Source organism: Bombus affinis, chromosome 9 (assembly GCF_024516045.1).
Source record: "Bombus affinis isolate iyBomAffi1 chromosome 9, iyBomAffi1.2, whole genome shotgun sequence".
Classification (NCBI taxonomy): domain Eukaryota; kingdom Metazoa; phylum Arthropoda; class Insecta; order Hymenoptera; family Apidae; genus Bombus; species Bombus affinis.
This window is the reverse complement of record NC_066352.1, coordinates 9,890,895-9,906,737: the sequence shown is the minus strand read 5'-3', so window position 1 is coordinate 9,906,737 and position 15,843 is coordinate 9,890,895. Positions and strand designations below refer to the sequence as shown.

The 15,843-nt window shown below is 45.2% G+C and overlaps 1 protein-coding gene across 8 annotated transcripts in view; it reads right to left on the bottom strand.

Moving 5' to 3' along the window:
• LOC126920601 (trichohyalin) overlaps positions 1–15,843 on the bottom strand; it is a 68,628-nt gene that overhangs the window by 8,625 nt on the left and 44,160 nt on the right. For all 8 annotated transcript variants that reach the window (XM_050731216.1, XM_050731217.1, XM_050731218.1 and 5 more), the window contains 17 exons: positions 15,129–15,296; positions 13,866–14,033; positions 11,889–12,152; positions 11,176–11,565; positions 9,474–9,776; positions 9,040–9,192; positions 8,753–8,941; positions 8,461–8,600; positions 6,144–8,388; positions 4,441–4,698; positions 4,126–4,313; positions 4,000–4,057; positions 1,553–2,525; positions 881–1,434; positions 641–801; positions 429–576; positions 171–352 (listed from right to left, as the gene is read on the bottom strand). In XM_050731216.1, coding sequence (XP_050587173.1) covers positions 171–352; positions 429–576; positions 641–801; positions 881–1,434; positions 1,553–2,525; positions 4,000–4,057; positions 4,126–4,313; positions 4,441–4,698; positions 6,144–8,388; positions 8,461–8,600; positions 8,753–8,941; positions 9,040–9,192; positions 9,474–9,776; positions 11,176–11,565; positions 11,889–12,152; positions 13,866–14,033; positions 15,129–15,296 — 6,542 coding nt within the window. The remainder of the gene's footprint in view (positions 1–170; positions 353–428; positions 577–640; positions 802–880; positions 1,435–1,552; positions 2,526–3,999; positions 4,058–4,125; positions 4,314–4,440; positions 4,699–6,143; positions 8,389–8,460; positions 8,601–8,752; positions 8,942–9,039; positions 9,193–9,473; positions 9,777–11,175; positions 11,566–11,888; positions 12,153–13,865; positions 14,034–15,128; positions 15,297–15,843) is intronic.

The following is a 15,843-nucleotide window of genomic DNA, read 5'->3' as shown; positions in this document are numbered from 1 at the left end:
CAACTTCGTGGAGAATCCTTCTACAGTGTTCTTGTGTTAACGTTTCGGTAATACTAACTACGGTAATTTAGGCACTCTTGTTTTCACTTCTATCGGCTACTATGACGATGAACTTGTGCTATCGTGTTTATCAAACTATGTGAAGTAACTAATAACAAAAAGAAACTCACGAATCAGCACAACTGTCGCCGTTCGTCGTAGCCGGTCGTGGGGAATTTGAATCACTGCGACGATCGTTCGATGTTTCTTCTTCGTCGTCGTCGGATGTTTCCAAAACCTTCGTGAGTAGTTGTAGCGTTCCCTCTGAACAAAATGGACTGGATTCCACCGATAATTCGATGCTTTCTTCATCCTGTAACATAAATTTGTATTCCTCGTTGAAAATATACCTTTTTCATTCCAATCAGTCATCAAGAACTAGAAAGTACCTCTTTCTTCAACTTCTCTAATAATCTCTTCTTATCTGCTTTCAGTTGATCCGCTTGCTCGGATTGAGCAACTGTTTTTAGCCCTGAAAGTTCTAGCAGAGCCAAGTGTGCGTCTTTCTCGGAGACTGCGGCTTTCAGAGCTTCTCGTCTGTCGACAAAATAATTTTATGAAGATCGTTAATAAGAACACGTCGCTTTTCGAAATTGCTTACTTCATTTGACGAAGGTCTTCGAGTTGCATGGTTCTCTCTTCGGTAAAGCTTCTAAGTTTCTTCTCGTATTTGTGCAGTTTCGAAAGAAGGGGTTGACAAGTAATGCACTTTAACGCTGAAGCGGATTGCATCGAGGCAATTCTTTGTTCCAGCTTAGCTATCTGGAAGAGAAAAACAACAAATTACGATCATGATTTATTTTTACAAAGCGCTTTACTCAAATGCCTTGGTCTTCTTTACCCTTTGAAGAGCTTCCTTCTTCATTCTCTCCTCGTTTTGCAATTTTCTTTCGCTGTCGCTTGTAATCACAACGCTTTCGCGAAGAGCTTCGCTGAGCTCCTCGATCCTGTTCCTTTTCTCCATCAATTCTTTCGAAAATTGTCGTTCCTTGTCTTCCTTCTCCTTGATCACATTTACCAGTTCCTCAATTTGCTCCAAATCGATCCTTTCGCTGAAGGCTCTTTCGAGGGAGTCTACTTCATCCTCCAATTGTTGAATCCTCTCATCCCTCACTCTGATTTCTTCCTTCAGAACCCCGATATCGTCGTACTCACTTAGTTCTTTTTTCAGAGTAGCTACCTGCTTTTCGAGTTTCGTTATTTCTTCCTTATTTTCAACGATCTGCTGTTCGCATTCCTGAACCTTGTTATCTTTCTCAAATATGGCAAGCTCCATCTTCCTCATCTTTTGTTCCGTTTCAAGCACCTCTGCGCATTGGATCACTTGAGCGCAAGGAGGATCGTCTGGTTTCATGGTCGCCCCTTCCTCTTCACGGTCCTTTTGTGTTTCTTTTCCTGCAAATTGGAACTCGGTTAATAATTGACTGCGATTATTAAACCAAAATTGAGGACGTTCAGAAAAGACAAAGAACGGAGGATCAGGATTAATATTAGGATTTTGAAACAATCTTACCTCGATGTTTTTCTTCGACTTTCAACAGTTCCTTTTCCAAATACCCAACTCGACTTTGCAACTGATCGATTCTGCACTCACGATCTTGTAACTTTCTTTTCAATACATCAACGTTGTGCTTCCTCACGTACTCTTCTAATTGCGTGACCATCTCTTCCAATTCGATAACCCTTTCCTGATTGATTCTAGATTCTCTATTCTCGCCGTTCTTCTGAATCCACCTCTCCAATTCCTGAATTCGTCTATTCCCGGCGGTTACTTGACAACGAAGATCATGCAGCTCTTTTACATCGGGATTCTGTTTCAGAAAGTCCTCGAACTCGGCCACAGTGTCCTCCAGTTCCTCTATTCTTCTCGATTTCCTCTCGATTACGACTTCTAGATCTCGTACGCTTTCGGTATCTGCGTGTTCCCTGAGGAAATTCTCCAGGGACTCCATTTCTTGCTCCAACTCAACGATTCGTCGGTTCTTCGTTTCAATTTCTAATTTCCAGGTCTCGTCGTTATCTTGTACTTTAGGTTCGTTGTCTTTGCATTTTTTTGATTCCACCCTCGTCGAACACTTGAGGGTTTTTATTTCGTCTTCCAACTGCGATATGCGTTCGTTCTTCACCTCCATCTCCTTCCTCCAGGACTCCTTCTCTTGCGTTAGTTCATCCACCAATTTCAAGTTTTGGGTGCATTCGTTGTCACTGTTCTTCACGCTTTTACAGACTGCCAGTTGATCCTTCAGTTCGGCAATTTTTTGGTTCTTCAGTTCCAACTCCTTCTTCCAGCTCTCGTTATCCTCCAAACTGAAGTTCTTAGCGTCCTTCATCTTCTTCGAACAAGCAAACTGCTCCTTTAGCAATTTCTCCAGGGAGGATGCCTTCACTTCTAGTTCCGATATTCGCCGGTCTTTTGTCTCCAGCTCAATTTTCTTAGATTCCTCGCGTTCTCTGGCGTTTTGGAGAGCGGTTCCAGAGGTTTCTGGCTGTTGTGTGCGTGCATCGGTGCGCGTGGACGTTGCGACAGGCGTTGTGGTGCGTGTGCGAAGGCAACGGGTGTGAACGTAAAGAAAAATTGAACGAAAAGGGTAGGTGAACGGTCGTAGGGGAGTTGGGGAAAAACACGGTGATTTTTGACCCGTGTATATCGAAATGTTTCGTACTGCACGACGTAAGGGTGCGTCTCCGAATGGCTGCGAACGTGCCATTTGATTTCCTCTTTCTCTCATTCTCTCTAGTGATCTCTCTCGTTCTTTTTCTCCCCTCTCGGTTTTTTCTTATTTTTTTCCTTTTTTTTCTATCTCGTCGCTTTCGTCGAAGCCATCGTCTCTCATGGCATGACGATGTGGAAAGTCAGCCTCTGAAAGATCTCTCCTCTGTTTCTTTTAATTCCTCTGCTCGCCGTTCTCTGCCTCGGCCTTACACCATTCACATGCTTTCTTTTTATGTATATATTTATATTTATATATCTACATACGTATATCTCTGTCGTGTACGTGTATATACACATGTACAGTACATGCGTTTGTCCATTCTCCAGCGTGATATGTATATACATATATTCATATTACATATATATGTACATACACGATCGCATCGTTAATAATTAATTAACATTAATCGCTCGCTCTCTCATCACCTTTACATTAATATTTATATTTATATATATATATATATATCTATATTTATTGTTATTATCGTCAATATCTTCTCGCTATCAATTATTAAATATGTTAACAATGGTCGCAGCGTTACGTAAAATAATTATATATCTTGACAAGTGTGTTGTCAATGGCGAATCAGTACGATCTCCTTTCGTTCGATTAGTTTCGTATAATAAGTTCGTGTACTTGTAAAGTTCGCTTAATATGCAAATTGTACTAAAAAGAACGGAGAAGGCGTCCCCAACGAAAATCGACCTTAGAACAAGCTTTTTAGGAATCCGGTGGGACCCGCCTGTATTTTTTATATGTTTTTGTCAGTTTTATTTTGTGCCGTGATTTCCGTGTTCGGTTTCGAGAGATTTTTTTTTGTTTTTTTTTTTCAATTCATCATTCGGAAACGCAAGTTCGTTTCGCACGAAAACAGATCGAAATGTATGGACACGGGCCACAATATGTAAACAATAATGGACGATCAAATACATAGAAAAAACAACCAGGACGATCAAGCAAGCAAACACACAGATCGTAACGTGTACGTGCCGTGTCCAGGGTCAGCGTGAAAATTTAAAAAGGACAACTGATTAGTCACAATCCCATCGATATTAATTTTTAAATGCGGTTGGAGCAGCGCAAAGAAACTGCGTTAGTAGAAAATACTATAGAGATCGTTCTTTGCGCGGTTAAAAGTAATTTCTAGTAATACAAAACTAATTAAGTAAGATTAATATCGTTCTATAGTTAAAATATACGATTTGTTAAATATAAGAAATGGAAAAATATGAATTTGCTTACTGACCTCTTGTTGCTGTGCAGTTGCGGCTTGTTTCAACTTGGCTTGTGCGGCTTTGAGTGCACTGCGAACAAAATTGTATCGTTAGTGACATACTGTACGAGCATTTGGATTTTTATGCCTGATACTGACTCTTGAAGTTCTCTGATTTGTCTCTCCTTGGCATTCTGCTCTTCCTGAGTCATCTGCATCAGGTGCAGTAACCTTTCCGTCTCGGCTGAGCTTCTGGTCGACTCTTCTTTCGCTTTTTCCAGCTCCTTTTCGGAATTTTCGAGAGCCTTCTGCATTTCCGCCAACCTCTTGTCCGGCGACCCACCGCTCTATACAAAGAAGAAAGTGACTTGAAAAAATTATCAAGCGATATCGATCTTCCTTTTTCGGAATCTATTTATCGCGCGAGAATAAGAACGGATGTAATTTCAATAAATAATTGATCTATCAAGTTACTCTTTGTAACTGCTGCTCCAACTGATCCATCTTCGCTTTCCGTTTCTTTAGATCCTGGTCGAGACCTTGGAGCGTCCTCTCCTTCTCCTCTATCGTTCTAGCTTTCTGATCTACGGACTTCGCTCGTTCTTCCATCTGCTTTCTCTGTTCTTCCACTTGGCGTCTCTGCTCCTCCAATTGTCTTCTCTCTTGAGTAGTGTCGATACCAGCCTTCGCGGCGCCAGCTTGGAGTTTCTTGTTCGCCTCGTGCAAGTCCACCTGCGTCGAAGCAAACGTTGTAAAATTTCGTTCTTCCGCGTTTACGAGACGCTACAGCTAGGCAAATGAAAGCCGTTTCGCTTAGAGCCGCGACCATTACCTCTAAACGTGCACTCTGATTTTTCATTATACTTCTCAGATGCGTTTTTCTTTCGGTATCAACGTGTAAATTGATTTAATTTCGAATACGGTCATCATGGTCGCGGCTTTCGTAAATGAGAGATGCATGGAAACGCAATTAAAAAACAAGTCAGACGCGCAGATGAGAAGAAATTCGCAATTCCTCGTATATCTAGTGACGTTCATAGCGAAGTATAATATGTACAGAATACTTATAAAAAACATATGCGTCGAGATAAAAAATGTCTCGAGGTGAACGTACGTACAAAACGTGCGGAACGCATTCTGTGTGCATTGCTCGTGATTCATTCTCCAGCCTGTACAAAATAATCGTGAATCGCAGACACAAGGCTTGATTCTCGTGGTCATTCGTCGCATCTTACAAAAACGAAGTAACCATTTTCTATCTCTGGCATCTCGAATACAGTGGCATGCTCCCAAAACGAAACAAAAATTAAGGAAACGAAAAAGTGATACTCGTAATAAGGTTGCTCATCGTTGCGATGTCGAACGCGCAACAAAATTACAGCAGTAACAATAACCAGCCAAATGTATCGGCGAATGAGAGGATCGTTGTGATATTAACTGCACGTTCTTGATCATTTAGAAAGAAGGAACAATATCTTTTTTTCGTATCGCTTCGATCGTCTCGTCGCTGACGCTGGTGATAACAATAATAAACATAACGATAAAAATCGGCATAACGGAAAAGAAAGAGCAATGGGCGCGTATGGCTGTGCTTGAGAGTAATCGCAAATGGTTTTGGGGGAAACGATTTCGTGGAGAAACGAGGGGTTCATAGAGGTAGGTTAAAAAAATTCGAGGAGAATGATAATGATGAAGGCGATGTTGCGCTTCGCTGTGAAGTGTGACGGACGCCCCGAGATATACATGTACGCAACATAAGATGAGAAAGATTGTGCGGGTGCATCGTGGTTTGGTTTTTTCCGATTTCGTTTGTATACGTATATATATATCTTATATATATGTATATATATATACACGATATCGTTCGATCGTTATCGTTCTGTTACATATGCATAATATTTGATATATGATTTGATTTTTTTTTTGTTTGTTATTTGCGGCGTGTATATGAGCTGTGGGCGAGTTTCTGCTTCGTCGACGACGAAGGCAGAGGCTGCGGTTGAAATGAGAAGACATAGAGAGACGAGGAGGCGCGATGACGTGTCGGCAGCCGGTCGACAACGATCAGCCAACGGTATACATAGGCAGAGACATAGTGCAGGCATTATATGGTGCGGATGTAGGCTGTAGTAGTGTAGGTTAGCGCGCGAGCGAGTGCAGGTCGTGCTGCTGCTAACCTGATATTTCTGCAGTTCCTGGCACAGCTTTTCGAGCTGTTCCTGGAACCGCTCGCGCTCGACGCCTGCCTGCTTAACGTTCTCTTGCGCGCGCTCGAGCTCCTTTCTCAACCTGGCGACCTCCTGGCCGTTTTGTTGCGGATGCTGTTGCTGCTGCTGTAGCTGTTGTTGTTGCTGCTGCATCGTCACCTGCATCTGCTGGATCTGCTGTTGTTGAGCGTGTAGCTGCCTCTCGGTGTTCTGGATACGTTTTTGTAGTTCAGTAGCCTGCCTCTCGGCCGCGTCCGCCCGTTGTTTCTCCGTCTCGCATAGCTTCCTCCATTGTTCGAGCTGTGCCTCGTTCACGCCACCGGCAGCCGCGCTCGTATCCCTCGAGACGATCTGCTTCTGAAGTTCTTGCACGCGTTTCTCGGCCTGATCAGCCCTCTGTCGTTCCTTCGTCTGGGCCTGAGTCAGGTTTTGCACCTGCTGGCTCAGCCGATGAACCTCTCGCATCTGCGCCTCGAGGGCCTCCTTCGCGGCTCTATCCGGCGTCTGCGCGTGTACCCTCTGTTGTTGCATCTGCTGCAACCGGCGAACCTCCTCGCGTTGACGCTCGAGCTCCGCTTCGTTCGTGTTCAATTCCTGCTGGAAGTTGACCAGCATCTCCTGCGATTTCTCTAGTTGTATCACCAATTGATCGCGTTCCACTTGCAGCTGTTTCGCCTCCGCCTCGAGCTTTTCCTTCACCTTCTCGATCTTCTCCGAGTGTTTCTCTCGATTCTCGAGGATCGCGGCCATCTTGTCGCGTTCCCGTTGTGCGAGCTGCAGCTCGTGCTGTAAATGAGCTATCTCCTCGCTGCCAGCGATCTGTTGTTGCTGCTGTTGTTGTTGCTGCTGCTGTTGCACCCGTCTCAGTTCCTGCCTGAGTGCCTCCCGTTCGTCCCTGAGCAGCTGCATCTCCGCGGCTAGCCGTTCGAGCTCCTTCTTGTTCGCCTCTGCGGCCTCCTGATACTTGGCCGTCTGCATGTGCGTCTTCTCGAGTTCCTTGGCCAGTCTGCCCGCTTCGAGCTCCACCTGATCGCGCGCGACGATCGCCTTGTCGAGGCTGGCGCGCAGCCGTTCGACCTCGATGCTCGCGCTCTCCGATCTGGTCTTACCCTCGGTTTGCATCAGTCTCTCGAGCCGTACAATCTCGACGCGGAGCTTCTCGTTGTCCGCCTCCAGGGCGTCCGCTCTCGCCTTCACCTTGTCGTGACGATCGCGTATCTTCTCGGTTTCGATTCTAGCGCGTTCGATCTCGCCGCGATTCCGCTCCTGCGCCGCAGTCGCCTTGTTGGTCTCCTCGCGCGCCCGCTCGAGCTGAAGCTGCGTCTCGTGCAGCTTCGCCTCGAGCTCGGCGTTGCCCGACTGCGTCCTCTTCAGCTCCGACTCACGGCCCTCCAGGCGTTCACGCAGCTTCTCCACCTCTTGTTGTAGCCTACTACCCTCGCTTTGCCACTTCTCTTGCTCGTACTGGTATTTACCTCGCACCCCTTCCGCACGTTCCAGATCGGCGCGCAGCCTCGAGGCGTCCTGCTCGGCCTTCCTCGCGCGTTCAAGTTCCGCCAACGCCTTCTCCAGCCGATCGCGGAGCCGCTCCACCTCCAGCTTCGCCCACTCGTGTTCCTCCTTCTGCCGTTCTTGGCTTTCTTGATACTTGCCGAACCTGGTCGCGTACCTCTCGCACTCTTCGCGCGCGCTCTCAGCCTCCACTCGCAGCCGCTCCGTCTCCGCTTGCGCCTTCCTCACTTCGGCTTGCTGCCTGTCGTGTTTCTCGTACATCTTTTCTATCTCTAGCTGCATTCGTGCTAACTCCTCCTGCGTCTTATCGGTCGCTGCCTGAGCTTTGGTCAACTGGGAGTGAGCGCGCTCCAATTCGAAACTGATTCTCTCGTTGTCAGCTACAAGTTTCTCTCTCTCGTTCTGTAACCTGCGTAGCTCGATCTGCGATTTCTCATAACGTTCCCGTACCATTTCCAGATCCACCGCTAACCTATCTAGATCTTCCTTCGATTTCTCTTCGTGTTCCTTCGTGCGACCTAATTGGAGAGCTGCTCGATCGTACATCTCTTGCACGCGGGCCAATTCCTCTTGGGCTTTCCTTGCCTCGTCGCGACTCTTCGATGCCAACATCTGTTGCTTTTCCGCCTCGAGCTCTAGTCTGTCTTTGTCAGCTTCCATCACTTCGATGCGATTTTGCAGCCGATACACCTCGCTCTGGGCTCTGTCGAAATCATGACAAGGTTTTTCGTGATCGATTGTCACTCTTATCGAACGGAAAATCACGATCGCTCACCTGTCGTACTTCTCCAGCATCTTCTCGAACTCCTTGTTCGCGTTCTCCCGTTCCTCGTGAGCCTTGTTCATCGAGTATTGCGCTTTCTCCAGTTTCTCCTTCAGGATTTCGATTTCAGTCATAGCGTCGTCTCGTTCAAGCTACGTTACAATGACCAATTTTATACAATTTTATAACGAGATACAACTTTGTAATTAAATACAATTTTATGCAATTTCGCTGCTCTCTCTCTCTTTTTCTCTCCCGACATTAACTGTCCTTGATGACCTACAACAAAAATCAGGTTACTTACGGTTAACTTCTGGTGAGAATTGTGAGCCTTCTCCCATCTCTCTTTAACTAATTCGAGTTCTGATAGTACGTTCTCCTTGTCCCGTTGCATTTTCGCTATTTGATTCTGTAGGAACTCTATCCTCTCGTGCAGTTTCTCTGTTTCTTCCTGAAAGTTGTCCCTCTCCTTCTGTAGTCGTTGCATTATCATCTGTAAAAGGATACTTTTACTAATGCTACCTGTCTTCGTGGTGGATACTTCAGTCAAATATGATCCGCGACCATGTTTCTGTTATCACCTTCTCTTACCTGAGCTTTCTCGTACTTATCCTGCAACCGGTCGACTTCCAATTGAATCGTTTCCCGCTCTTTCTGCATCCTTGTCGATTGGCCGAGCGCTTTGTCCAGTTGGCTTTGCAAGTTTTCGAAATCGTAGTTCTGCTTTTCCTTTTCCATTTGCATCTATATGGAATCGAATCGTTCCACCGTAACTTTTCTAGTCTCTACCTTAAGTCTGTGTTTACGTTTTACGAGCTACTCAGGAGCCAAATTAATTAACTCCGATTGATTTTCCTTTTTTAATATTTCAAAGCGGTTTACCCTCTCAATTTCGATAAAGTTGCCCAGGTTAGCTTCTATGTGATTTACGTAAAATATTCAAGTATTTAACTTAAGAAAAGTTGTTTCACGTAACAGAGGTAAATTTACACGTGAAAACTGTAGGTAAATTCTCTTTCACTTACCCTGCGAATTTCCGTTTGCGTTTTATCCAATTTCTCTTGAAGCTTGTCTACTTCACTTTGCGTTTTGTCCAGTAGATTTTGCAATTTGTCCTGTTGAAGTTGTGCCTTGCCCAGAGTAGCCTGTGTCCGTTCCAATTCCTCTTGTGTTTTCTCAAGTTCCGCGATTGCCTTGTCCCGTTCCGAGTGCAGACGAGCCACCGAAGCCTGTGCTCGATCGTATTCATCTCGAAGACTCTCTTGTTCACCCTGAGCATTTTCCAATCTGGCCTTCAGTCTGTACACCTCACCTTGACTCTTTTCCACCTTTAAAAACCATCGAAAAGTTTGAACACTTTTTACATTTCATTCGATTCGGTTCGTCGAAGTATTTAAGACACGTTTAATCGTTTGTGTTTAATCTCTAGAATTTCCCATCTTGTAATAGCTGCGTCGTTGGAGAAAATACATGCACGTCGTTATTAATACAGATTTAACGCGTTGCCTGTTCATCACGTTGCGTTAATTAAAATCAATTTCTCCTCTGCTTGCTGTAACCTACGTTCGTATCATTCGTGCTTATTAATGTTTCCACGTGAAGCGATGATTTATTATTATACAGGGATTAAATAAATACATCGACTCGAGTAATCAGTCCGAGGGAAAAAGCTCGACGACCTAAAGAATAGCTCTAAAGAGAAATCTTTTCTGGAAGAGTCAATCATTCGAAATGGATCGAAACGAGGGGTAACGAGCAACCCCTACGGAAATTCTAGTCAGGTGTCTTCGATTGCACTCGAGTGTGAAGTTGCGTGCAATTTTCCGGCCACTTAGCCGGCAGTTTCATTACCGGTTCGTTTCGCGCCATCGACGAACATCGGGAACACCGGCGATGCCTGGGAAGAACGAAGGCGTGATTGGAAATTAGATTCGACTACCACAGCGTGTACGGATCGGGACCAGACTGTGGTAGCCTCGTGAATCGATCGCGATTAAAGGCGATTGTTCTTGCTTCTTGGAAGCGGAACAGGGCTGCCAAGTAGACTCGATCGTTCATTAATAGAGGCAAAACGACCAGCTACAGATTATGGGGATGGGAATCGTAGCTGGGGATACTTCGGTGGTTAATTGGTCGCAAGGCAGGTTTCTTGACGCGCGATCTTTTTATCGACTCGGCTAGTTCATCGATTACTTGATTCAACGAAAAGTTCCGTCAGCGGTGGAAGTGATTTCTGCGCGAGATTTGCGGATTCGTTTCGCTTCGAATCGATCATGTGGTTAGAAGGTTTGTTAAAGCATTCGTGACCGGTGACCGAGACGTTGAGTCATGCTATTGAGTCACGATACGTTTCCACAATCGCCGGGGACTCAGCGGTTCGCTGATCTGCAGAAATTTACATTTCAATCAATTTTTGAACTGTTGCCAAGAAAGTCAATTCTGTTCAGGAAATGAATTCTAGGATGAGACAACAAAAGAGCGAAATGATTATTGGTTTCAAAATCAAGCGAATAAAATGTTTAAAAGAGTTAATTTATAAATAGAGAATAGAATATATTACTCTATATATCATTTTATAACTGTCAACTACTGGGGACAAGAACGTCTCGAATGTGTGGAAACAGAGATGGTTAGCATTGGCTAATATATCTGAGACGCTTTGGCGAGATTGTAAAAATATTTTGGTAGCTGTAAAACCGTCTGAGTGGAGTAGACGCGATATTTTACCTTTTCTTGCAGAGCAGCAGCTTCAGCCCTAGCTCTTTCGTTGTCAGCCTGCGTGACCCTGAGCTCAGCCTGAGCCCTCCTGAGTTCCGCGGCTGTCTTCTCGGCTCTTTCGGAGATCCTGTCCATTTCCTGAGAGGAATTGAGCGTGCTTCTGCCGTAAGTGCTCTGAGACCTTTCGAGGTCGTGCCTGAGTCTTTCGTTCTCCAGTTCGAGCCTGGTCAGTCTCTGTTTGGCAGCCTCCCAGTCGGCTCCGCTACGACCAACCTCGGACGCAGCCTTGTCCAGTTCGGCTTTGCTCTTGCCGAGCTCCGACTGTGAACTTTCCAGCTTCGCTTCCAGTCGGTCTTTTTCTGCTTGTGCTCTTTCCAAACGGGCGCCCAATTTCTCAACCTGCCGTGAGCAGAAACGATCAGAAACTAACACTTGGACGATCTTTGGCCAAGGAACAACGCGAGAAAAGTGCACGAAGTGTTTTCTGTTTTTGTTAGCAGAGGGAATGGTGGGAAGTTAAAGTTTCATAGAAGTTCGAGCTGCATTATTGATCGTATCGACCGAAACGATGCTAAACAAGGTGTACTTCGGACGCACTTGGAATTGGACACGTTCCTTATAAATTTCTAATCAATATACGATTTAGTTTAGTCCGGGCATTGATAGGGAAGAGGAATCGATTGGGAGACAAAAAGATGTATTGCGCTACCACGAGGACTTACTTCGGACTCGAGAGCGTGAATTTTCATTTTGTACTCGGCGATTTCCCTCTCGTGTAATTCCCTTTCTTCCTGTTTCTCCTGCTCCGCCCGGTCCCTCTGTTCCCGTAATTGTGCCATTTGCTTCTCTTTATCTCCTATCGCCTCCTCGAGGCTACTGAGGGCACCTTCGCTGCTGCAGTGGTGCGCCTGCATTGCTGTTAAACGCGCCCTGGCCATGTCGACCTGGTTGTCTTTCTCCTTCAGCAGATCCTCTAGATTCTCGATCTGTAGTAACAACAACTTGGCCGTTAGAGATTCTACGTTTTCTTCATTCCTTTCAGAGAGGTCGATCGAAATCGCGCAAAGTCTTAGACAGCGAGAAAATAAGTCGCGATGGAACAAGATATTTTAAGAACGATACAGTTTTATTGGATCAAAGACGATCAGAGAGAATGTTAATTCGTGTGCGATTAATTTTAGTCAACGTGATTAGTGGTGTATTCTCTTAACCGGGTTAGGGATCCGCAGTTTACCATGCACGAGCCATTAATATAATCGTAAATTCTTACTTACCTGCCATCTCGTATCATCGATCTTCACAGCCATTGTTCACGGCTCGACAAGACATTTACTCAACCAGACACTCGCGATACACAGCAACAAATAATCAACGGTCTCTATCGCGGTAGAAAAAAAAGAACGGAATCGTAAAAACAAGCGTTCCGCGATGCGGAAACGAAAAAATGACAAAAAAATGGTAAAAATAACAAAATGGAAAGTAATTGTCAAGCGATGTTGTCTCTAGTCGACACATTGGTAATCAACGACAGCCTGATCGATCGTATCTTTAACAAAAATAACGTACCTCTTTCAACTCTTCTCTTTATACATATCGGCTATCGTCGATCACCAACGACACGAACAAAACATAAATACATACAGGGGTGCGATTCGTGACAAAAGTGTTGGATAAAAGAAATAAAACAAGGCGATGCAACGTAACTTGTAAGTAGCTTTATTCGAACGGAACAAGATACAAAGTGAAAAATAAACGGGTGAAAAAGGAGCTTGTGCGAACTTAAAGATAACGGGGATGTCGGGGTTTTACGTACTACAGCCTTTACACAGCACGACTAAAGAAAATATTATTACAAAAAGTGTGTCGCGCGGGCGCGCGCACGCCTCACACTCATTCCAATCGACAGCAAGATTCACACTCATGCGCACTCCGCGGTCGCATCCTACGAATATTATACGCTAAGCGCGCGCTTCCTCTTTGTCATCTGGCTGGCTGATTAATCACCAGGACAAAACTTCTTTTTAGTTCCGGCGGAATTAATCAGTAGCGCCAAGGAATGATAAGATCGGTCAGTGATCCGCGTTTCTCTCAAGACAACAGATCGATTTATAACGACACGATTGCATTACGTCTGACACCGTTAAACATCTATCAATTTTTGATTATACGAATTACACGATCTGCGACATTTCTAAAATTATGTTTCTGTAATTATGTTCCCTATGATCGTTTCGAGTTCAGTGGAATAGGATGACGAATATCTTTGAATGAGATAAATTACACAAGTCTGTGCAAAACGAGAGTAATTGCGAGGATCGGTAATGGAGAAGATGAATACGCGTCGACGCGCGTTTTACTCGTAATTGAAACGGATCCGTGTAATCAATTAAGCTTTAATTTACACCGGGCGATCATTATCACCGTGTGTTTAGCCATTCTGTTCGGACAGAATGGACCGCCTCCCCTTTGAAACTATAATTCACGTCGCTTTGCAGACCATTCCTACTCGTTCTGCACAGACTTTCAATCTTAAAAAGAAAACGAACGAACGAAACTCGTAAGCTTAAGAATTCGACGCGTTAAACCTTTGTAGTTGCTCCAAGATCTCTGCTTATCAACTTACAAAGGCAACGCCAGGCGGAGACATACATAGAATAAAAAAAGAACGAAGAGAAAGAAATAGTTTCAGGGTCACTCACCTTACGCTGAAGCACGTTAATCTTCCTGTCTTTGATGTCCATGTGATCCTTGAGCTCAGTCAGCTCGGTGTTCATACGATTGCGTTCCTGTTGCGCCTGCATCGCGGCCTGCGTCTTTTTCTCGATCATCCGGTTCTTCTCCTCGAGCCGCTGCCGCATTTCCTCCACCTGCACGCACGTAACCACGCACACGAGGTCATCGTACGAACGTGTGCAGGGGTGGGAACCACTTGGAACAGGAACGATTCAATCCGCATTGCACGGGCAACGTTCTGCACGCGACGTGAAAACGCTACCAATAGTCCAGCGGGCCGATTGGAGAGGGAACAGGAGGAGGGAAGCTTTGCACGACCCAGTTTCCTGCAGCCCTGTCCTTCCTTTCCCCTATAACGACCTCCCCGTAACGTCGATTTCCCCAGTTCCGACCTCCCCGTACATCGGGACCCCTTCAACGATCCCACCCTATATACGTCACTGCTGCATTTACTAGTCCATTTACTATTGCGTTTATTGTCACGTTTTCTAACGCGTTTATCAGTGCTTCGTAGATATTCCGTATATACCAACTTCCACGGGCGACGATTTTATAGAAGTCAAGGGGGAACCTGTTTAGAAGTTATATGGGTTTTATGCGCTTTAACTTTAAAACTCGTGATTTACGAAGCTGTAGAAAGTTTAAACTCGCCGCATTATTTTTCATTAGGTGATAAACTTCTCGTAATTGCCCAATAAATTACATTGCATAGGGCAAGATCATCGTGCAAAATTGTCGATAGGAAAACTCTTCCTAAGAACTGATCGTTCGCTAGTCGTCTATGAACGTTCGATAAAACTTCGTTCTGAAATGGAATCTTCGTAGAGAATTTATTGGGTCGTGCTAAGTTGGCTGGTAACTGCAGGATATCGCGATTGTTTGAATCGTTAACTCCATATAACTGGAATAGTTTGTTTGTGCGAGACAAAGATCGTCATCCGTTAGAATTTGTCGCTTTAGTTTGGAAGTGAGGATGCTAAACAGGAAGTTAGGATTGTCGTAAAGTAAGACTACACCCGTCTTTATAAGTGTTAGTATACGTTCGTTCAGATCACTGGGGTAGAATTTATGCGTTCCATTATGATAAAGTCGAAAAATTTGGTAAGAGTCGTTTTTCTTACGAGCCCTATAATTATCGTGTTTTTCTAGTTTGCACGTGTCCTAATACTTATGAAGGAGGGTGTACGTGGAGTTAAAAGGAGTAAATGGCGTTGAAAATGGGCACTTACGTCAGCCTGCAGCATGTTGTAGTGCTCTTCCTTGGCGCAGAGCGACTCTTTGAGCACGGTGATGTGCCGTTGGTAATCCTGATGCTGCTCTTCCAGGGTTTTCATCTTGGCGGACATTGCGAGTAGTTCCTGATCCCTACGCTGCACTTCGGTCCGGAGCTCGTCCAGCTGCGAAAAAGAGTCGTCGTCCACGAGAGGATCAGTCCGTGCGACCCGGTTACGTCTCGAAACGACGACGAAACAACGAGCGACGGAGGCGTCTGGTCTGTCGTCTCTCCGTCGTGGCCGAGTACGACGACGATCAGCGGCCAACTTCCCTTCGATCGCTCGGTCGAAACGTAAATCGGCCGTGAAACGGGTCAGCCGTTTCGCCTTCCGTTCCGATCCGCCAACTTTTCGACTTGCTCAAATCGTTCTGACCAAACGGAGCCAGCCAGATCGTCACTGGCGGTCGTTGGTCTGGCTGGCTTGAAGTTTTATTCGAAAAATCGGCGCACACGGATTCCATCGAGTTTTCGTTCTATTCAATTGTTCATATCGCCTTGAATTTCATTCGAGACGAACAGTGTGCGAGAGACGGATAAAATACTAAATGAAAATTAGAGAATATGTTCGAGGAGATGAGAAGTTCGCTGCTTCGTTCTCGGTTCATGAGCAAACAATTAGAGTAACGAATGAACCTTTCGAGTCATTCGTAAGACTGCGAATAGCTGGT